We start from the raw sequence: 23,635 nt of genomic DNA, 5'->3' as shown, positions 1-23,635 counted from the left end.
GCCCAAACCATGATGCTGCCACCACCATGTTTGACAGTGGGGATGGTGTGTTCAGGGTGATGAGCTGTGTTGCTTTTACGCCAAACATAACGATTTGCATTGTTGCCAACAAGTTCGATTTTGGTTTCATTTGACCAGAGCACCTTCTTCCACATGTTTGGTGTGTCTCCCAGGTGGCTAGTGGCAAACTTTAAACAACACTTTTTATGGATATCTTTAAGAAATGGCTTTCTTCTTGCCACTCTTCCATAAAGGCCAGATTTGTGCAGTATATGACTGATTGTTGTCCTATGGACAGAGTCTCCCACCTCAGCTGTAGATCTCTGCAGTTCATCCAGAGTGATCATGGGCCTCTTGGCTGCATCTCTGATCAGTCTTCTCCTTGTATGAGCTGAAAGTTTAGAGGGACGGCCGGGTCTTCGTGAGATTTGCAGTGGTCTGATACTCCTTCCATTTCAATATTATCGCTTGCACAGTGCTCCTTGGGATGTTTAAAGCTTGGGAAATCTTTCTGTATCCAAATCCGGCTTTAAACTTCTCCACAACAGTATCTCGGACCTGCCTGGTGTGTTCCTTGTTCTTCATGATGCTCTCTGCGCTTTAAACGGACCTCTGAGACTATCACAGAGCAGGTGCATTTATACGGAGACTTGATTACACACAGGTGGATTCTATTTATCATCATTAGTCATTTAGGTCAACATTGGATCATTCAGAGATCCTCACTGAACTTCTGGAGAGAGTTTGCTGCACTGAAAGTAAAGGGGCTGAATAATTTTGCACGGCCAATTTTTCAGTTTTTTATTTGTTAAAAAAGTTTGAAATATCCAATAAATGTCGTTCCACTTCATAATTGTGTCCCACTTGTTGTTGATTCTTCACAAAAAATTACAGTTTTATATCTTTATGTTTGAAGCCTGAAATGTGGCAAAAGGTCGAAAAGTTCAAGGGGGCCGAATACTTTCGCAAGGCACTGTACGTACGACTAAGTCGCTTTGGATAAAAGCGTCCCCTAAAATGGCTTCTAGAATTCTAGAACACAATTACAGCCACACAAGAGGATAAAGTGCATCTAAAATCATGGAGGACCGACAGGTAGTACACACCTCGTTCCCTGGTCCTCTGCCATAGAGAGGACTAAGGTTCACTCTTAAAAACAGGAACCCAGAACCTAGCTGTATTTCATTAAGTCTCAATTAATAGAAAACCATTAGCCCGACATATTGATAAAATACATAAAAAAATATAAAAAAAATGTATGTTTCCATTCTACATACCTCCTCAATAGCAGCATCCTGAAGCAGGGAGCGGACATCCAGCCGCATCATGTGACGTGGAGACGACTCCCAGTTACTGGACATCTATATAGACAACAGATAATAAATTATTAATACAAATATAAAAACAGAAAATGAATAGATATACTTATGGACTGTCCCTGTTGTATACAGAGTACAGAAAATGAATAAACACAATATGTATGGTCTATCACTGTCATTATCAATGAAAATGTATGAGAGCTCTGCGCTTGTGGATTTCAAGGACACTCAGTACGGTACCTTTTGGATATCCTTTATCTTCCGCCCGTGGGCATTTCTTTTAGCGCAAATTTGATAGTCTGCTGAGATTTCAGCCAAGTACACCTAAGAAAATAAACATTTACACGTTTATAATATACAGTTCCTTGCAAAAGTATTCAGATCCCTTGGATTTCTTCACATTTTATTGTGTTACGAAGTGGGATTAAAATAGATTACTGTATTTTATATATATTTATAAAACCAATTTTTTAAATCTAAAACAAAATAAAGTCAAAGTGGAAGAAAAACTAAAACTAAAATAGTCGTTGAATAAGTATTTCGGCCCCTTTGGTTACGCAAGCCTAAATTAGTCCAAGAATAAAATTTGGCTTAACATATCACATGAGTTACATGGACTCACTGTGTTAAATAATAGGAGTTGCCATGATTTTTGAATGACTAACCCTTCCTTTGTCACCCATACAACATCTGTAAAGTCCCTCAGTCAAACATCGAATATCAAGCACAGCTGCAACTATGAAGACCAGCGAGATTTTCGAAAGCCTCAAAGGGCAGTGATTGATAGAAGGGTGGCAACAAATCAGATATTTAATATATCTTTAAGCATGGTCAAGTTAATCATTATTACATATTAAACCACCCAGACACGTCGAACTGAGCTGCAGGACAGGAAGGAAACTGCTCAGGGATTTCACCATGAGGCCATTGGTGATTTTAAAACAGCTACAGTGTTCAATGTCTAATGGTAGAAAACTGAGGATGGATCAACAACATAGTCCACAATAATGACCTAAATGACAGAGTGAATAGAATACAAATATACAGAATCAAAATATTCCAAAACAAGGCATTAAAGTAATACTGCAAAAAAACACAGGAATAAACTTTTTGGCCTAAATGCAAAGCCTTATGTTTGGGGGTAAATCCAAACAACACATCACTGATTAACTGTCTTGTTATTTTCAGGCATGATGGTGGCTGGACCACGGTATGTGTATACTTGACATCAGAAAAGACGGAGGGTTTTCAGAGTAAAAAGAAACAGGATGGAGCTAAGCACAGGCAAAATCCTAGAGGAAAACCTGCTTCAGTCTGCTTTACACCAAACACTGGGAGACAAATTCACCTTTCAGCAGGACAATAGCCTAAAACACAAGGCCAAATCTACACTGGAGTTGCTTACCAAGAAGACAGTGAATGTTCCTGAGTGGCCGAGTTACAGTGTTTGACTTAAATCTGCTTGAAAATCTATGGCAAGACATCAAAATTGCTGTCTAGCCATGATACCCAACATCTTGACAGAGCTTGAAGAATTTTTTAGAAATATTGTACAATCCAGGTGTGCAAACCTCTTAGAGACTTAGGTGTTTCTAACATGTATTGACTCTGGGAGCTGAAAAATTTGCAACGACTATATTTTAGTTATTTCATTTCTATTAATCTTTAAAGAAATGTGAATTTTTCGTCCACTTTGACAAGAGTATTTTGTGTAGATTGTCGACATGAAAATACAATATCTGTTCCAATATCAACACTAGGACACTACTTAAAATGAAGTCATTTTACTATAATTTTTTTTACACCCCTTTTTCTCCCCAATTTCGTGATATTCAATTGGTAGTTACGATCTGTCTCATCGCTGCAACTCCCCTACGGACTCGGGAGAGGCAAAGGTCGAGAGCCATGTGTCCCCCGAAACACGACCCTGCCAAGCCGCACTGCTTCTTGACACACTGCTCGTTTAACCCGGAAGCCAGCCGCACCAATGTGTCGGAGGAAACACCGTCCAACTGACGACCGGTGTCAGCTTGCAGGTGCCTGGCCCGCCACAAGGAGGTACTCGAGCACGATGAGACAAGGAAATCCCAGCCGGTCAAACCCTCCCGGATAACGTTGGCCCAATTGTGCGCCGCCCCATTGGTCTCCCGAACCCGAGGCTATAGTGGCGCCTCAGCACTGCGATGTCTTAGACCGCTGCGCCACTCGGGAGGCTTGGGCATGTATTCTAAACGGTATGCTAGTTTGCAAATTGGAAGGTAGACTTGCATCTCTTTTGATATTTCAAGATATTAAAAACAAACATTAACTCACCTCAAAGCCTTTAGTCTTGGCAGCACTCCAGAACTGATCAAAGTATTTAACCCTGTCATTAATTGCGTCGATGATGATGAAGGGGAAGAAGCCGTCGTCCAGTGTTTTCCTGAATGTTTTTAGCATACTGTTCCTGTACGTGTCTTCCATCTCGGCTTCATACTCATATTCCAGACACTGACAAAAGGAAAATGTTATGAATTGATATTACAAATAAATAAAGTAAAAAAAATATATATTTTTTTTAAATCACCTGGCAAAGATTGCGTAAACTACATTGAGCAAATGTAGCTTCAGTGAGCCATTATGTAATACATGCGTAGGTGTCTTTAGGCTTTCTTTGGCTGCATTTACACAGGCAGCCCAATACTGATCATCTGCCCAATTATTGGGTAAAGAGCTGATCTGACTTGCCAAAAGACCAATTAGTGGAAAAATATCAGAATTAGGCTGCCTGTGTAAATGTAGCCTTTTAGGCCATCTATCTACAGAGCGATAGTATCTGACTAAACTAGATAGTAGTGGTGTTCTCTAGTGATTGGCTTGGACTGAAATAGGTGCTGGAACTCATTTTGAGTGGCGGTACGGTTTATACATTTCTGGTGCAGGAACTCTTCAATACGTTTCATCTCACATTCTATAAGAGATACAGGAACTCAACATACAGTAGGAACAGAGAGGATTAAAATGGCTTCACAAAGGAACAGAGAGGATTAAAATGGCTCCACATAGGAACAGAGAGGATTAAAATGGCTTCACAAAGGAACAGAGAGGATTAAAATGGCTCCACATAGGAACAGAGGATTAAAATGTCTCCACATAGGAACAGAGAGGATTAAAATGGCTCCACATAGGAACAGAGAGGATTAAAATGGCTCCACATAGGAACAGAGTGGATTAAAATGGCTCCACATAGGAACAGAGTGGATTAAAATGGCTTCACAAAGGAACAGAGAGGATTAAAATGTCTCCACAAAGGAACAGAGTGGATTAAAATGTCTCCACAAAGGAACAGAGTGGATTAAAATGGCTTCACAAAGGAACAGAGTGGATTAAAATGGCTCCACATAGGAACAGAGAGGATTAAAATGGCTCCACATAGGAACAGAGAGGATTAAAATGTCTTCACAAAGGAACAGAATGGATTAAGTAAGTAGGTCAGAGGGAAAGTAGGAAGGACCGACCTTGAGTTTGACTCGTTTCCCTGTATCTTGGTCCTTCTCCATCTTCTCCACCTCCGTCATGAAGTAGTCATCTAATCCCAGCACTCTGGGTGGAGCCCCTCCACACTCTACCTCCTTGTCCTTAACCGTGCAACAACATTTAACATTTTAGTCATTTAGCAGATGTTCTTATCCAGAGAGATTTACAGTTAGTGCATTCAACTTAAGATAGCTAGGTGGGACAACCATACATCACAGTAAGTCAAACTTTTTTTTCTATAAAGCTGCTATCAGCAAGGTCAGAGCTAGTAACGACAAGGTATTTCAGTGAGAGAAGTTTCAGGAAGTGATGTGTTTTGGGCACAGGATGAAGACAACTATGTTGGGTTTGTTTACAACGTGAGGGGCAGGTATTTGTTATCCTGACTGCTGTGCTCTCGTAAACTCGTGAGATACGGACAATTAAACAAGGTTATGGACAGTATTGTCTGAAAATATTGACACCCTTGATAAAAATGAGGAATAATGACAGTAAAAAATAAATAATTCAAATAGTGAGCTCAAAAACATTTGGTAAATTATATTATTTTATACTAATACAAATGCTCAGAGAAATACATTTTGTTTAACTAGTAATAATTGTTTTCCTCAAAAAAAGGTAGGGGTGAAAAATTATTGACACTAAGAAATACTTTTATTTTATATGCAAAGTAGTAAAAAGTGTAGTATTTGGTCCCATATTCATAGCACGCAATGTCTACATCAAGCCTGTGACACTACAAACGTGTTGGATGCATGTACAGTTAATTTGGGTTGTTTCAGATTATTTTGTATTATTTTGGAGTCACTTTTATTTGAAATAAGAATAGAATATAAATAATGATGAGTGAGAAAGTTACAGATTGTCAAATATCATACCACCAAAACAACCTCTCACCATTACCAATAACAGGGGAGGTTAGCATGTCTTGAGGGTATGATATAAAATGCTAACGTCCCCTGTTATTGTAATGGTGAGAGGTTAGCATGTCTTGGGGGTATGATATACAATGCTAACATCCCCTGTTATTGTAATGGTGAGAGGTTAGCATGTCTTGTGGGTATGATATACAATGCTAACATCCCCTGTTATTGTAATGGTGAGAGGTTAGCATGTCTTGTGGGTATGATATAAAATGCTAACCTCCCCTGTTATTGGTAGAGGTTAGCATGTCTTGGTGGTATGATATAAAATGCTAACATCCCCTGTTATTGTAATGGTGAGAGGTTAGCATGTCTTGGGGGTATGATATAAAATGCTAACCTCCCCTGTTATTGTAATGGTGAGAGGTTAGCATGTCTTGGTGGTATGATATAAAATGCTAACCTCCCCTGTTATTGTAATGGTGAGAGGTTAGCATGTCTTGGTGGTGTGATATAAAATGCTAACATCCCCTGTTATTGTAATGGTGAGAGGTTAGCATGTCTTGAGGGTATGATATTTGACACTCTGTAACTTTCTTACTCATCATTATTACTGCCGATTCAGTCAGGATGTTTAGAAACAATTCTATTCTTATTTACAACAAAAGTGACTCCAAAATGACACAATACACAATTAAATTCTATTGGGGAAAAATAATCTGAAACACAACCAAAACAAATTTGTTGAGTCACAAGCTTGATGTAGTCATTGCGTGGTAGGGATATGGGACCAAATACTAAAAACGTTTGACTCCTTTATTTCTAAGAATCTTTATTGGTGTCAATCATTTTGACTCCTACCTTTGACCTTTTTTTTCATTTTCTTGTTAAACAAAATCTTTTCCCCTGAACAATTGTATTAACATAAAATAATTGTATTTACCCCCCATTTTTTGTTGCACACAATATAGCTCAGTATTTGAATAATTGTATACAGTAATTTCAGACCCCAATGTATTTTAACATTATGAAATAATGCTGGTATAGGCCTCTACGGTCATTGTAGCCATTCTATTCCCCATTCAGTGTTAATGGGGTTCTAACATGGCTGCTATAGAATGTTGTAGTGTTAATGGGTTTCTAATGTAACAGTGTAGTAACAGTGTAACAGTGTAGTAAAATGCTGTTTTTATATATAAATATGAACTTTATCGAACAAAAGAATGCATGTATTGTGTAACATGATGTCCTAGGTGTGTCATCTGATGAAGATTGTCAAAGGTTAGTGCTGCATTTAGCTGTTTCTTGGTTATTTGTGATGCATGTGGTTGGTCGGAAAATGGCTGTGGCTACTGCCACAGTGACCCCAAACTATTGAACGGTAGTGTACATTACACTGTGACCTGCTGCGTGGTGGGGAGGACCGGAGGGTGGGGAGGACCAGAGGGGTGTGTCTGTGTTGAGAGAGCACTACAGCTATTGGCTGAGTTACGTGAGCGAGAGGCGAAGGAGCAGCACGTCCTGACAACTTTTTTACCAGTTGTAGGTAGGCTATTTAACTTATCCTTACGGAGACACCCTTTTCCGTAAAACATTAATTACCGTAATTTCCGGACTATTAAGCGCACCTGAATATAAGCCGCACCCACTGAATTAAAAAAATATATATTATTTTGAACATAAATAAGCCACACGTCTATAAGCCGCAGGTGCCTACCGGTACATTGAAACAAATGAACTTGACACAGGCTTTAACGAAACACGGCTTGTAACAAAAAAATAATAATTAGCAGTAAGCTTTAGTTGTCTTTTTGCACTGAGTCAATTCCTCACGCTGCTGTTTCCAACGTCTTATCATCGACTCATTAAGACCAAGCTCCCGTGCAGCAGCTCTATTTCCTTTTCCAACAGCCAGATCAATCGCCTTCAACTTGAAAGCTGCATCATATGGATTTCTCCGTGTCTTTGCCATGATGAGGGTGACAAAATGACTACTGTAATCAGAATGATGGGAAGTTTGAGAGCGCTCGATTTAATCTAAACAGTAAACAAAAAAGTTGTTTGATCTTAACCCGTTCGGCAATTTCTTTGGTATAATGAAAGCTTCATGCTGCCAAAAAACTGAGCACGTCACAGAATGTGTTTTTTTGGAAGAAAAAAAATTGAAAGCGGGAAAAATCCATATATTAGCCGCGTCATTGTTTAAGCCGCGATGTTCAAAGCGTGCGAAAAAAGTTGCGGCTTATAGTCCGGAATTTACGGTATGCTGGAACTGACACACTTTCAAGAAATAATGGAGACAAAGCACTGGAAAATGACTTTAGGCGCATTACATACATTTGCCCGGAGGTGGTTTAAATTGCATTCTAATTCTAATGACTTTACTTAAAGAAAACGGAATCAAGCGAAGTCCTTTATGCATGCTCAGTTAAATCTAGGGGACTGCCTGAGTAGAAATTTGAAATGGAAGTCACGGATCTTCCTCGCGGGCTTCTTTTTTTAATGGGGAAAAGTCCTCAATGTAACTGACATTAAAATGTGGAGAACGATACATTTGCCACTGTTGGCCATCGAGTAGCCTATTCATTTATATATGCCGTTGTAGGCTACCATTTGAAACAATAAATGTTGAAATGAAGATAAATTGATTTGCAATAACTCGTGTTATGCTACTTGTGTAGGCTACCTGGAGCTGGCAAACCAATTTAATAAATAGCCTATAAATTCAGTTTATTATTGTAGCCTAATTATGCAATTATTATTAATTAACATGTTTAGTTAATTAAATTGGAAGTTATCAAAGCTTTATCGCAATTGCCGATAAATTGAACGCATTAGATTAACGGTAACACGCATTAGATTAACGGTAACATGCATTAGATTAACGGTAACACGCATTAGATTAACGGTAACACGCATTAGATTAACGGTAACACGCATTAGATTAACGGTAACACGCACTAGATTAACGGTAACACGCATTAGATTAACGGTAACACGCATTAGATTAACGGTAACACGCATTAGATTAACGGTAACACGCATTAGATTAATGGTAACTAGTCAGATGTGGCTACAGGTAAACTAAAATAAATAAAACACTGGCTGTTGTTGACAAGCATATTCAGTTCATACACCTATTATTAATATTGAAATTCAGTGATTGAAATTGTGACCCCATCCTCAGTAGCCTATTCCAGCAGGCTATTGGGAAACAAGCACTTCTTACCTCAAATCGCCTCGCTATTCATGTTGGACTTTAATAATGGAACACTAGTCACTTTAATAATGTTTACATACTGCTTTACTCATCTCATATGTAAATACTGTATTTTAGCCAATGCCACTCCGACATTGCTCGTCTTAATATTTATATTACTTATTTTTATTCTTTTACTTTAGATTTGTGTTTATTGTTGTGAATTGTTAGATATTACTGCACTGTTGGAGCTAGGAACACAATACCAATAACATTTTATTTCATTTGAATAGATTTGTTAATTTGAACTAAGCAAGCTGCTAAATCGTTTAGTTTACATATTACCTACATCTTGTCTAGGCTACTGTAGACTATATGAAATGAGCTGTAGGCCAATCAAGGGCTATTTTATCAGCTACCTGCCTTTATCTAAGCAAACTATGGCAAAATTCAGCTAGAATCACAAATCCAGATTTTAGTCTGAAATGACAAGTCAATCTGGCAAATAGACAATTTCGAACTGTTTGTAGTCTTAACACCTGGCACATAGTAACGGCACAATTGCTAGAAAATCGTTTAAGCTCGTCCAAGTGTTTCTTGCTCAGAGATTGAGATCCTCTGTCCAACTTTCCATCACTGAAACTCTTCCTGTCAGGATTTATTTACAATTATAAACCTGGTTCGAGCCCTGAATGCTGATTGGCTGAAAGCCGTGCTATATCAGACTATATACCAGTGGTATGAAAAAAATAAAATAATTATGTTTACTTTTCTAATTACATTGGTAACCAGTTTATAACAGCAATAAGGCACCTCAGGGGTTTTTGGTCTATGGTCAATATACCACAGCTAACGGCTGTATCCAGGCACTTTGTGTTGCGTCATGGTTAAGAACAGCCCTTAGCCGTGGTATATTGGCCATATACCATACCAGTTGTGCCTTGTGCTTAATCATAGCAGTCAAACGAGTTAAATTGACATCCATTGATGGAAAATGATCTGGAGAGTTTAATCAGTGTGAATTATCTTTTCTCTCTTGACACATTTTAATTTCCTTTATTATGTCATGTCATAGCTCGGAATGGAAAACCAACATTTTTTGGTTACTATGTTACTACTATGATATTCATTCTTAAAAATTGGCTCTATAACTTTATGGAAAAAGGGTTTATTGTCTAAACATGGAAACTCGTCTTTTGCTGCAAAAAACAACAACATTGGGCTAGTTTTCAGGCCTTTTGGGCGGGTTTTGAGTGTTCATTGGGCAAACCTTTTTAGCTCGTCCTGGCAACCCTATGATTTATAAGTCTGATGCACTGAAGACTGTTGGTCAAATAACAGTGTGCCGTAGGATCGATGACATGGGCGTCAATATTATTGATCAATTGGTAAAAATAAAATAAACATTTTTTTACAGGGGATGTTGAAAGAGGTCCTATGATGCAAATAGTAAGCTCACATTTATCCAAACTCAGCAGTGAATTCAACTCCTACTTCCCTGACATAGAAAACAAGTCTGCCAAACTTGACTGGGTGCATAAACCAATTTTTTTTGTAAAATTTACACATAATTTAGGAATCATGCCGGTCGCACATGCATGAGGGGGTACTTCAAGCAGGTCAAAGTGTATTAGGGGTACAGAATCCCAAAAAAGGTTGGGAACCACTGATTTAGAGCAATACTCTTCCCTTCCAGTTGTGCTACTGGTCAACAGGAAACGCATGACAGAAAATACCATTTAATCCCAGATGAGGCAACACTAACACAACAGAAAAAGCAAAGCTCAGACGATAGTAACTTTAGGTTCTACTCACCCGTATCAGCTTGGCTACATGACTTTTACCACTTCCTGGTAGGCCTCTCATTATGATGACAATCTGAGAAAACACCATTATAGAAGTTATGGAACTCAGTCATACAGCAGACAAGTATCTGGGAATATACTGAGGGATATGTGATATTTGTGTACTCCTGTTGTACTTGTATTGTCCTACAGGTTGAGAATGTTATTATCCTGGCAACACATTTCTTATTTGTCCCTGAGAGGGACAGGTAGCCTAGCAGTTAAGAGCATTTTTTGGTTCAAATCCCCGAGGTGACAAGGTGAAAAATCTATCGATGTGCCCATGAGCAAAACACTTAAACCTAATTGAATCTGGAAAATATGTATTCAATTGAATGGGAAAATAAGTGAATGAAGTGTAAATAAAGTTGTATTGAATAAGGAAGTTGGTGAATTAAGTCAGGGGACACACTATAAGTCAAAGTGGGCGGCGCTATACAGCAAGGTGGGTCGGCGATACAGGGGCAAGGTGGGTCGGCGATACAGGGGCAAGGTGGGTCGGCGCTACACGGCAAGGTGGGTCGGCGCTACACGGCAAGGTGGGTCGGCGCTACACGGCAAGGTGGGTCGGCGCTACACGGCAAGGTGGGTCGGCGCTACACGGCAAGGTGGGTCGGCGCTACACGGCAAGGTGGGTCGGCGCTACACGGCAAGGTGGGCGGTGGTTTCAAAAAGAGAATGATACGAGGCCTCTAGTGGCCAAAACGACATTAGCATGGACACCGCCATTCAGGGCTTCCACCATTTCAATATAGTCAACTGGGTGGGACTTCCAAGTTCATTGGCTGAACCCTCCTGATGAACCTGTTGGGTGTCATGTCCAACCGGGTCATCAGGAGGGATCAGCCAATCGGGAAGAAGAAAATTGACTCAATGGTTGTCAAATATAACAGATACAAAGATGAGTCGAATCATCTCTATGGGTTCAATGTGCAAGAACTGTCCGATGCGCGTCCACATTCAACCCAGAACAGCCCGCCTGCAGTCTGGGTACCAGTCGTTTTAACTAACATTCCGCTCCTGTCATTTGTCAATATCATTCCTGTTCATTTCCCAAGTCTTTGGCAGATGTAAACTATAAAGTATAAACCCACCAGCTTAATTTATGAATGGAGGTTCCATCATTTGTATTTGTCAAACGGCAGCCAAGCATCGTGTCCCCAGAATAAGACCCTCGATTGGAAAGAAGCATCAAGCTCATCACCTTGCACATTCACTACCCTGTGAAGTTCATCACAACTTATATGGGTATTGTGTATAGAATGATGAGGATTTTTTATTTTATGTAATCCATTTTAGAATAAGGCCGTAATGTAACAAAACATGGAAAAAGTGAAAGGGGTCTGAATAATTTCCGAACGCTGCCCCCCAAAAGATACCTGGGGCCAAATCTGCAGGTGAAGATGTTTTTCTTCTTTCTGCTCACCAAGCGAGGTGGTCAACGAGAGTGTCGAAACAAAATGTAATGACTTATTTGCTACATCATCGAATAGACGTTTCGTAATGCTTAGGTTGTTACGAGTGTAATTATATAAAAGTAGGGGACATGACATCGGAGTTGTGCCCATTGTTCAAATGGTTATCTGCCCTATCATTGGCTACAACGGTCCCACCTGATCTAGCCTCCACCCGACTACCCTCCATGTTTGAAGACATTCTTTCATTGTTAGTGGCCACTACAGTATTATCATATAATGATCTGGCCACTACATTATTATCATATAATGATCTGGTCACTACAGTATTATCATATAATGATCTGGTCACTACAGTATTATCATATAATGATCTAGTCACTACATTATTATCATATAATGATCTGGTCACTACAGTATTATCATATAATGATCTGGCCACTACATTATTATCATATAATGATCTGGTCACTACATTATTATCATATAATGATCTGGTCACTACAGTATTATCATATAATGATCTAGTCACTACATTATTATCATATAATGATCTGGTCACTACAGTATTATCATATAATGGATCATTTATGGTGAAGTGTAAAGTGATTACGAGTGAGTGAGCGAGAAGCCATTTATTTTCACCCTTTCTGGACGAGTGTCTCGGCCTGGTAGTTTGAGAAGATCCTCCACGTTCTTGGTCTCTGGTTTCTTCTCCATCCTGGAAGGAGGAGCAGTCGGTGGGGGGGGAGGAGGGTGGGACGACGTGGGGCCTCCTCCTCCTCTCTCTTCTGGGTAACTCCTCCGTTCACCTGGACCACAGGACAGGACAGTCGGTACAAAAAGGAACAGATAATACTGGTCTCTCCATTACTTCACAACCAAGTGGCATGAAAAGACAAAGACAATGGAAGATGCCTTAAATACCATTTTGATTGTTTTCTGCATTTATAAAGTATTCACACCCCTTGAATACAACATTTTGTTGTGTTACAGCCTGAATTTAAAATGGCTTAAATTTAGATTTTTTTTGGTCACTGGCCTAAACACAATATTTTTACAAAGAAACAAAAAATTACAAGCTGAAATGTCTTGAGACAATAAGTATTCAACCCCTTTCTTATGGCAAGCCTAAATAAGTAAATACATTTGCTTAATAATTTGCATAATAAGTTGCATGGACTCACTCTGTGTGCAACAATAGTGTTTAACATGATTTTTGTAATGACTACCTCATCTCTGTACCCCAACACATACAGATAATTGAAAAGTCCCTCAGTCGAGCAGTGAATTTCAAACACAGATTCAACCAAAAAGACCAGGGAAGTTTTTCCAATGCCTAGCGAAGGGCAACCTTTTGGCAGATGGGTAAAAATACAAAAGCAGACATTGAACTTTGGACGGTGTATCAATACACCCAGTCACTACAAAGATACAGGCATCCTTCCTAACTCAGTTGCTGGAGAGGAAGGAAACCGCTCAGGGATTTCACCATGATGCCAACAGCTACTTTAAAACAGTTACAGAGTTTAATGGCTGTGATAGGAGAACACTGAGGATGGATCAACAACATTGTAGTTACTCCACAATACTAACCTAAATGACAGAGTGAAAAGAAGGAAACCTGTAAAGAATACAAATATTCCAAAACATTCATCCTGTTTGTAACAAGGCACTAAAGTAATACTGCAAAAAAATGTGGCAAAGCAATTCACTTTTTAACACTTGATATTTTCAAGCATAGTGATGGCTGCATCATGTTATGCGTATGCATGTAATCATTAAGGACTGGGGAGTTTCTCATGATCAAAAATGAATGTAATGGAGCAGGCAAAATCCTAGAGGAAAACCTGGTTTTGTCTGCTTTCCACCAGACACTGGGAGATGAATTCACCTTTCAGCAGGACAATAACCTAAACCACAAGGCCAAATCTACACTGGAGTTGCTTATCAAGAAGACAGGGAATGTTCCTGAGTGGCCGAGTAACAGTTTTGACTTGAACATTATTGGCAAGACCTGAAAATGGTTGTCTAGCAATGATCAACAACCAATCGATAGAGTTTGAATCATTTTGAAAATAACAAAATGGGAAAATGTTCCACATTCCAGGTATGGAAATCTCTTAGAGACTTTCCAAGAAAAGACTCAACTGTAATGGCTGCCAAAGGCGCTTCTACAAAGTATTGACTCAGGGATGTGAATACTTAAGTAAATGAGATATTTCTAGTTTTCATTTTCAATAAATTAGCAACATTTTATAAAAACTTGTTTTCATTTTATCATTATGTGGTATTGTGTGTAGAAGGGTGAGAACTTGTTTTAATATAATTTTGAATTCAGGCTGTAACAACAAAATGTGGAATAAGTCAAGGGGTATGAATACTTTATGAAGGCATGGTAGCTTCAGAGACTTCTTTCTTTTGGACAGTGTAAAAAAAAATGTTTAGGTACAAATTAGCCTCACTCACATACCGAGACGTTTGCATTGCACCAAGTCTGTTTGTTTGAGACTGTCTTACCGTATGGTGAGGGACCATGGTCGTAGCGCTCAGGCCCACGCTCAGGCCCACGCTCGTACGGAGGTCTGTCATAACCCCCAGGCCTTCCATAAGGATCCTCTCCATCTCTACTGGTCCGGCTGCCCTCCCTCATGTCCCTCTCCCTGTAGCCCGGGCGAGGTGGAGGATGGCCGGGGGGTGGTCTGGAGAGATAGACAGGATCAGAACACTGCATATCTGGACACCTATTTATAAAGAGTTTTAGATTATAATAAATATGATTAAATGCACAGGGAGGACCTGATCCTAGATCAGCACTCAGTTTTATGAATCCGGGCCCTGGAGCAGGCAATATTCACAAGGCTACACAGACCAGCTGGACTAGTCACAGTAACACAGTGTGATATAATACCAGCTGGACTAGTCACAGTAACACAGTGTGATATAATACCAGCTGGACTAGTCACAGGGTGATATAATACCAGCTGGACTAGACACAGGGTGATATAATACCAGCTGGACTAGTCACATGGTGATATAATACCAGCTGGACTAGTCACAGTAACACAGCGTGATATAATACCAGCTGGACTAGTCACAGTAACACAGGGTGATATAATACCAGCTGGACTAGTCACAGTAACAGTGTGATATAATACCAGCTGGACTAGTCACAGGGTGATATAATACCAGCTGGACTAGTCACAGGGTGATATAATACCAGCTGGACTAGTCACGGGGTGATATAATACCAGCTGGACTAGTCACGGGGTGATATAATACCAGCTGGACTAGTCACAGCGTGATATAATACCAGCTGGACTAGTCACAGTAACACAGCGTGATATAATACCAGCTGGACTAGTCACAGTAACACAGGGTGATATAATACCAGCTGGACTAGTCACAGTAACAGTGTGATATAATACCAGCTGGACTAGTCACAGGGTGATATAATACCAGCTGGACTAGACACAGGGTGATATAATACCAGCTGGACTAGTCACAGGGTGATATAATACCAGCTGGACTAGTCACATGGTGATATAATACCAGCTGGACTAGTCACAGTAACACAGCGTGATATAATACCAGCTGGACTAGTCACAGTAACACAGGGTGATATAATACCAGCTGGACTAGTCACAGTAACAGTGTGATATAATACCAGCTGGACTTGTCACAGGGTGATATAATACCAGCTGGACTTGTCACAGGGTGATATAATACCAGCTGGACTAGACACAGGGTGATATAATACCAGCTGGACTAGACACAGGGTGATATAATACCAGCTGGACTAGTCACATGGTGATATAATACCAGCTGGACTAGTCACAGTAACACAGCGTGATATAATACCAGCTGGACTAGTCACAGTAACACAGGGTGATATAATACCAGCTGGACTAGTCACAGTAACAGTGTGATATAATACCAGCTGGACTAGTCACAGGGTGATATAATACCAGCTGGACTAGTCACAGTAACACAGTGTGATATAATACCAGCTGGACTAGTCACAGTGTGATATAATACCAGCTGGACTAGTCATAGGGTGATATAACACCAGCTGGACTAGACAAAGTAAAACAGGGTGATATAATACCAGCTGGACTAGTCACATGGTGATATAATACCAGCTGGACTAGTCACATGGTGATATAATACCAGCTGGACTAGTCACAGTAACACAGGGTGATATAATACCAGCTGGACTAGTCACATGGTGATATAATACCAGCCGGACTAGTCACAGTAACACAGGGTGAGATATTACCAGCTGGACTAGTCACAGGGTGATATAATACCAGCTGGACTAGTCACAGTGTGATATAATACCAGCTGGACTAGTCACAGGGTGATGTAATACCAGCTGGACTAGTCACAGGGTGATGTAATACCAGCTGGACTAGTCACAGGGTGATGTAATACCAGCTGGACTAGTCACAGGGTGATGTAATACCAGCTGGACTAGTCACAGGGTGATAAAATACCAGCTGGACTAGTCACAGTGTGATAATACGTTTTATCAACACGCATGGAATGTTTGCTTGAAGAAGTAAGAACAGAACACAAAAACAAAATGTTTCACATTTACTGTGGCTTGGTAGTTTCACTTAGTATTCTGTAAAAGCACTCCAACTTCTGAGGAAAAAGGGCTTTATGAAAATATTTGATAGAACAACTAGATCTCAAACCCTCCTAAAAACAGAACCAGATATCTCAAACCCTCCTAAAAACGGAACCAGATATCTCAAACCCTCCTAAAAACGGAACCAGATATCTCAAACCCTCCTAAAAACGGAACCAGATATCTCAAACCCTCCTAAAAACGGAACCAGATATCTCAAACCCTCCTAAAAACGGAACCAGATATCTCAAACCCTCCTAAAAACGGAACCAGATATCTCAAACCCTCCTAAAAACGGAACCAGATATCTCAAACCCTCCTAAAACGGAACCAGATATCTCAAACCCTCCTAAAACGGAACCAGATATCTCAAACCCTCCTAAAACGGAACCAGATATCTCAAACCCTCCTAAAACGGAACCAGATATCTCAAACCCTCCTAAAATAGCTCAAACCCTCCTAAAATAGCTCAAACCCTCCTAAATGGAACCAGATAGCTCAAACCCTCCTAAATGGAACCAGATAGCTCAAACCCTACTAAATGGAACCAGATAGCTCAAACCCTCCTAAAATAGCTCAAACCCTCCTAAAATAGCTCAAACCCTCCTAAAACGGAACCAGATATCTCAAACCCTCCTAAAATAGCTCAAACCCTCCTAAAATAGCTCAAACCCTACTAAATGGAACCAGATAGCTCAAACCCTACTAAATGGAACCAGATAGCTCAAACCCTACTAAATGGAACCAGATATCTCAAACCCTACTAAATGGAACCAGATAGCTCAAACCCTCCTAAATGGAACCAGATATCTCAAACCCTCCTAAAACGGAACCAGATATACCTGTCATCTCGAGGCGGATAGCGTTCCCTCTCGAATGGTTCTCTTTCAAAGTCCATGGGAGCTTTTTCTCTGTACATCTCCCTCTCTCTGCTGTACTCCCTGCGCTCTATGTAGGGGTCTACTGGTCGTCTGTCGTAGTACAGGTCTCTGTGGTAGGGGTCTCTCAGGGGGCCCAGGGGTTCTACAGGGGAAAGGAGGATATCGTTATAACAACAATAATATCTACCATTTAGCAGAGCTTTTTTTCCCCTTTCTTCCAAAACCAACATTTTTACATATTGGTGGTCCCAGCGGGAATCGCACCCTTGACGTTGCAAGAGTCAACAACTGATCTACAGATTGGCTCAGGAAAAAAAATATATGAACCCTCCTTATGTCACTGTTGATAGTAACGCGTAACATTTACATTTTAGTGATCTAGCAGACCTTATTCAGATGGACAGTGTGTTCAGATGGACAGTGTGTTCAGCTTATTCAGATGGACAGTGTGTTCAGCTTATTCAGATGGACAGTGTGTTCTACTAAAGTACGTAAAAACAAACCAAGTATAAGCTGCTACGGAGTCTCAAAATGATCACCATCCAAGAATAAATATCAACTCACCTTTTTCATAGCTCCTCTCTCGTTCTCTGTCAGGTAAGGGATCGGGTCTCAACACAATCCTCTCGCCGTAAGAGATCCTCTCCACTGTGGAAGCACCGAGGTCTGAGAGAGCGAGAGAGAAAAATAAAAAAATTCCAGTCAATTCAGGAAGTACACTGAAATTCCAATTCTCTTCATTGCTTTTAAAAAAATTAGGAACATCTGAATTTGGATCTGGAATTTAGTTCACTTTCTGAATTGACTGGAATTAAAAAATGGAAAATGACCCCACCAACCCTACTCTTCATTTCCATGTTTCTCTCCCTACCATGTCCATGTCCATAGTCCACAGTCTTGGAGATGACTGGAGGAGCCGTGGACAAGTAACCAGTATCTGGAGGCTTGGTGTCACCCCAGGTCACTGTTTTATTAGGAGCAGTGCTGGACATGAGGTTGGTCGCCTGGGGTGGACAAAACAGTGCAGTGGGTTAACAGACGTAAAAAAATAAACAAAAAAAAGAATAAAATAAAAAACAAAGGGGTAAAAATTTATATTTTTTAACTGCCAAAAAAAAAAATCAACAATGGACAATAATTAGTCTCCTTCAAATATATTGTTGGACGATGACTAGCAACTGATAATTTAAAATACACTAATTACTTGAATATACAGCTTGGAAACAAACACATTTCTAATTTTACCTGCAGCTATATTATACATGTAATGTCCAACAGTTACATTATACACTGCTCAGAAAAATAAAGGGAACACTAAAATAACACATCCTAGATCTGAATGAATGAAATAATCTTATTAAATACTTGTTTCTTTACATAGTTGAATGTGCTGACAACAAAATCACACAAAAATAAATCTATGGAAATCCAATTTATCAACCCATGGAGGTCTGGATTTGGCGTCACACTCAAAATTAAAGTGGAAAACCACACTACAGGCTGATCCAACTTTGATGTAATGTCCTTAAAACAAGTCAAAATGAGCCTCAGTAGTGTGTGTGGCCTCCACGTGCCTGTATGACCTCCCTACAACGCCTGGGCATGCTCCTGATGAGGTGGCGGATGGTCTCCTGAGGGATCTCCTCCCAGACCTGGACTAAAGCATCCGCCAACTCCTGGACAGTCTGTGGTGCAACGTGGCGTTGGTGGATGGAGCGAGACATGATGTCCCAGATGTGCTCAATTGGATTCAGGTCTGGGGAACGGGCGGGCCAGTCCATAGCATCAATGCCTTCCTCTTGCAGGAACTGCTGACACACTCCAGCCACATGAGGTCTAGCATTGTCTTGCATTAGGAGGAACCCAGGGCCAACCGCACCAGCATATGGTCTCACAAGGGGTTTGAGGATCTCATCTCGGGACCTAATGGCAGTCAGGCTACCTCTGGCGAGCACATGGAGGGCTGTGCGGCCCCCCCACACCATGACTGACCCACCGCCAAACCGGTCATGCTGGAGGATGTTGCAGGCAGCAGAACGTTCTCCACGGCGTCTCCAGACTCTGTCACGTCTGTCACATGTGCTCAGTGCGAACCTGCTTTCATCTGTGAAGAGCACAGGGCGCCAGTGGCGAATTTGCCAATCTTGGTGTTCTCTGGCAAATGCCAAACGTCCTGCACAGTGTTGGGCTGTAAGCACAACCCCCACCTGTGGACGTCGGGCCCTCATGGAGTCTGTTTCTGACCGTTTGAGCAGACACATGCACATTTGTGGCCTGCTGGAGGTCATTTTGCAGGGCTCTGGCAGTGCTCCTCCTGCTCCTCCTTGCACAAAGGCGGAGGTAGCGGTCCTGCTGCTGGGTTGTTGCCCTCCTACGGCCTCCTCCACGTCTCCTGATGTACTGGCCTGTCTCCTGGTAGCGCCTCCATGCTCTGGACACTACGCTGACAGACACAGCAAACCTTCTTGCCACAGCTCGCATTGATGTGCCATCCTGGATGAGCTGCACTACCTGAGCCACTTGTGTGGGTTGTAGACTCCGTCTCATGCTACCACTAGAGTGAAAGCACCGCCAGCATTCAAAAGTGACCAAAACATCAGCCAGGAAGCATAGGAACTGAGAAGTGGTCTGTGGTCCCCACCTGCAGAACCACTCCTTTATTGGGGGTGTCTTGCTAATTGCCTATAATTTCCACCTGTTGTCTATTCCATTTGCACAACAGCATGTGAAATTTATTGTCAATCAGTGTTGCTTCCTAAGTGGACAGTTTGATTTCACAGAAGTGTGATTGACTTGGAGTTACATTGTGTTGTTTAAGTGTTCCCTTTATTTCTTTGGGCAGTGTATATACATACACATACAGCTATATTATACATGTAATGTCCAACAGTCAGTCAGTCAGTCAGTCAGTCAGTCACACGATATAGACCTTATGTCTTGTCAAAAGAAGTGCACTATACAGAGAATAGGGACACACTGAGTTGTAGTTTAGCCTACCTGGAGGGCACTCCGGACCTCGGGGGGGATCTCCAACCCCAGTAGCCCAGCAGGGAGCTCCGTCTTGGGGTCAGACATGATGGGTAGGGCCTCTCCCTCAGTCTTATTCTCCTGCATTTCTCTGTTCAGTACCAGAGAAACAGACCTACATTGTATTAGAAATTACATGTGATACATTTGCTAATATGCATACACGTAGCCTGGAATCCATAACCTATTTTGTGTTAACATTCCACACCTTGTACTCCGCGCATTTGCCAAATATGGCATGACAAGGAGTGGAATTATAGCACAAATAGACTAGTACCCAGGCTAAGTATAGAGGTCTCTCACAAAAACAGTTGTGAAAAACATTACTGAATATATATATATATATATATATATATATATATATATATATATATATATATATATACGTACACACACACACACCTAGTGTACAAAACATTAAGAACACCTGCATAGACTGACCAGGTGAAAGCTATGATCCCTTATTGATGTCACTTGTTAAACCCACTTCAATCAATCAGTGTAGATGAAGGGGAGGATGACAGGTCAGAAGGATTTCTAAGCCTTGAGACAATTGAGACATGGATGGTGTGTTTGTGCCATTCAGAGGGTGAACGGGCAAGACAAAACATGTACGTACCTTTAAACGGGATTTAGTAGTAGGTGCCAGGCGCACCGGTTTGAGAGTCAAGAATTGTAACACTGCTGGGTTTTTCACACTCAACAGTTTCCTGTGTGTATCAAGAATGGTCCACCACCCAAAAAACATCCAGCCAACTTGACACAACTGTGGGAAGCATTGGAGTCAACATGGGCCAGCATCCCTGTGGAACGCTTTCGACACCTTGTAGAGTCCATGTGCCGACGAATTGAGGCTGTTCTGAGGACAAAAGGGGGTGGTTCAACTCAATATTTTGTTCCCGAGTGACGCAGCGGTCTAAGGCACAGCATTGCAGTGCTAGAAGACTCACTACAGACCCGGGTTTGATCCCAGGCTGTATCACAAACGGCCGTGATCGGAGTCCCATAGGGTCGCACACAATTGGCCCAGCGTCATCTGGGTTAGGAGAGGGTTTGGCCAGGTTTTTTTTTTTAAATTGTTTTCTTAACCGAAATATATATACATACATACACACTACCGTTCAAAGGTTTGGGGTCACTTAGAAATGTCCGTGTTTTTGAAAGAAAAGCTAATTTTGTCGATTAAAATAACATCAAATTGATCAGAAATACAGTGTTGACATTGTTAATGTTGTAAATGACTATTGTAGCTGGAAACCGCTGATTTTTAATGGAATATCTACATAGCCGTACAGAGGCCCATTATCAGCAACCATCACTCCTGTGTTCCAATGGCACGTTGTGTTAGCTAATCCAAGTTTATAATTTTAAAAGGCTAATTCCCGGAGTTGCCTCTTCACTGTTGACATTGAGACTGGTGTTTTGCGGGTACTATTTAAGAAAGCTGCCAGTTGAGGACTTGTGAGGTGTCGGTTTCTCAAACTAGACACTAATGTACTTGTCCTCTTGCTCAGTTGTGCACCGGGGCCTCCCACTCCTCTTTCCATTCTGGTTAGAGCCAGTTTGCGCTGTTCTGTGAAGGGAGTAGTACACAGCGTTGTACGAGATCTTCCAGTTTCTTGTCAATTTCTCACATGGAATAGCCTTAATTTCTCAGAACAAGAATAGACTGACAAGTTTCGAAAAAAAAGGTCCTTTGTTTCTGGCCATTTTGAGCCTGTAATCAAACCCACAAATGCTGATGCTCCAGACACTCAACTAGTCTAAAGAAGGACAGTTTTATTGCTTCTTTAAATCAGCACAACAGTTTCCAGCTGTGCTAACATAATTGCAAAAGGGTTTTCTAATGATAAACTTGGATTAGCTAATACAACGTGCCATTGGAACACAGGAGTGATGGTTGCTGATAATGGGCCTCTGTGTGCCTATGTAGAGATTACATTAAAAATCAGCTACAATAGTCCAGCTACAATAGCCATTTACAACATTAACAAATGTCTACACTGTATTTCTGATCAATTTGATGTTATTTTAAAACATTTACAAAAAAAAGTGCTCTTCTTTCAAAAACGAGGACATTTCTGTGACCCCAAACTTGTGAACGGTAGTGTATGCACATACATACATACACAGTACCAGTTAAAAGTTTGAACACCTACTCATCCAAGGGTTTTTCTTTATTTTTACTATTTTCTACATTGTAGAATAATAGTGAAGACAAACTATGAAATAACACATACGGAATGATGTAGTAAGCAAAAAAGTGTTAAACAAATCAACATATATTTTATATTTGAGATTCTTCATAGTAACCACACTTGGCCTTGATGACAGCTTTGCACACTCTTGGTATTCTCTCAACCAGCTTCACCTGGAATGCTTTTCCAACAGTCTTAGAAGGGGTTTCAACATATGTTGAGCACCTGTTGGCTGTTTTTCTTCACTCTGCAGTCCAACTCATCCCAAACCATCTCAATTGGGTTGAGGTCAGGTGATTGTGGAGGCCAGGTCATCTGATGCAGCACTCAATCACTCTCCTTCTTGGTCAAATAGCCCTTACACAGCCTGGAGGTGCGTTTTGGGTCATTGTCCTGTGGAAAAACAAATGATAGTCCCACTAAGCGCAAACCAGATGGGATGGCGTATCGCTGCAGAATGCTGTGGTAGCCATGCTGGTTAAGTGTGCCTTGAATTCTAAATAAATCACAGAGTGTCACCAGCAAAGCATCCCCACACCATTACACCTCCTCCATGCTTCACGGTGGGAAATAAACATGCAGAGACTATCCGTTCACCTACTCTTCGTCTCACGAAGACACGGCGGTTGGAATCAAAAATCTGAAATTTGGACCAAGACAGATTTCCACTGGTCTAATGTCCATTGCTCGTGTTTCTTGGCCCAAGCAAGTATCTTTTTGTTGTTGTCCTTTAGTAGTGG

At 40.8% G+C, this 23,635-nt stretch overlaps 1 protein-coding gene across 1 annotated transcript in view; it reads right to left on the bottom strand.

The window, feature by feature from the left end:
• The window catches only part of LOC106571050 (YLP motif-containing protein 1), a 53,662-nt gene that overhangs the window by 16,162 nt on the left and 13,865 nt on the right, over window positions 1-23,635 (bottom strand). The window contains exons 8-18 of the mRNA XM_045695268.1: window positions 20,668-20,812; window positions 18,542-18,674; window positions 18,235-18,336; window positions 17,632-17,812; window positions 14,677-14,858; window positions 12,802-12,968; window positions 10,713-10,775; window positions 4,817-4,936; window positions 3,633-3,809; window positions 1,560-1,643; window positions 1,278-1,361 (exon numbers count right to left, since the gene is read on the bottom strand). Of these exons, the coding sequence (XP_045551224.1) occupies window positions 1,278-1,361; window positions 1,560-1,643; window positions 3,633-3,809; window positions 4,817-4,936; window positions 10,713-10,775; window positions 12,802-12,968; window positions 14,677-14,858; window positions 17,632-17,812; window positions 18,235-18,336; window positions 18,542-18,674; window positions 20,668-20,812 (1,438 nt within the window). The remainder of the gene's footprint in view (window positions 1-1,277; window positions 1,362-1,559; window positions 1,644-3,632; window positions 3,810-4,816; window positions 4,937-10,712; window positions 10,776-12,801; window positions 12,969-14,676; window positions 14,859-17,631; window positions 17,813-18,234; window positions 18,337-18,541; window positions 18,675-20,667; window positions 20,813-23,635) is intronic.

This window comes from Salmo salar, chromosome ssa15 (assembly GCF_905237065.1).
Source record: "Salmo salar chromosome ssa15, Ssal_v3.1, whole genome shotgun sequence".
NCBI lineage: Eukaryota > Metazoa > Chordata > Actinopteri > Salmoniformes > Salmonidae > Salmo > Salmo salar.
Note: the sequence above shows the minus strand (reverse complement) of the source record. Positions and strands in the feature narration are given on the sequence as shown.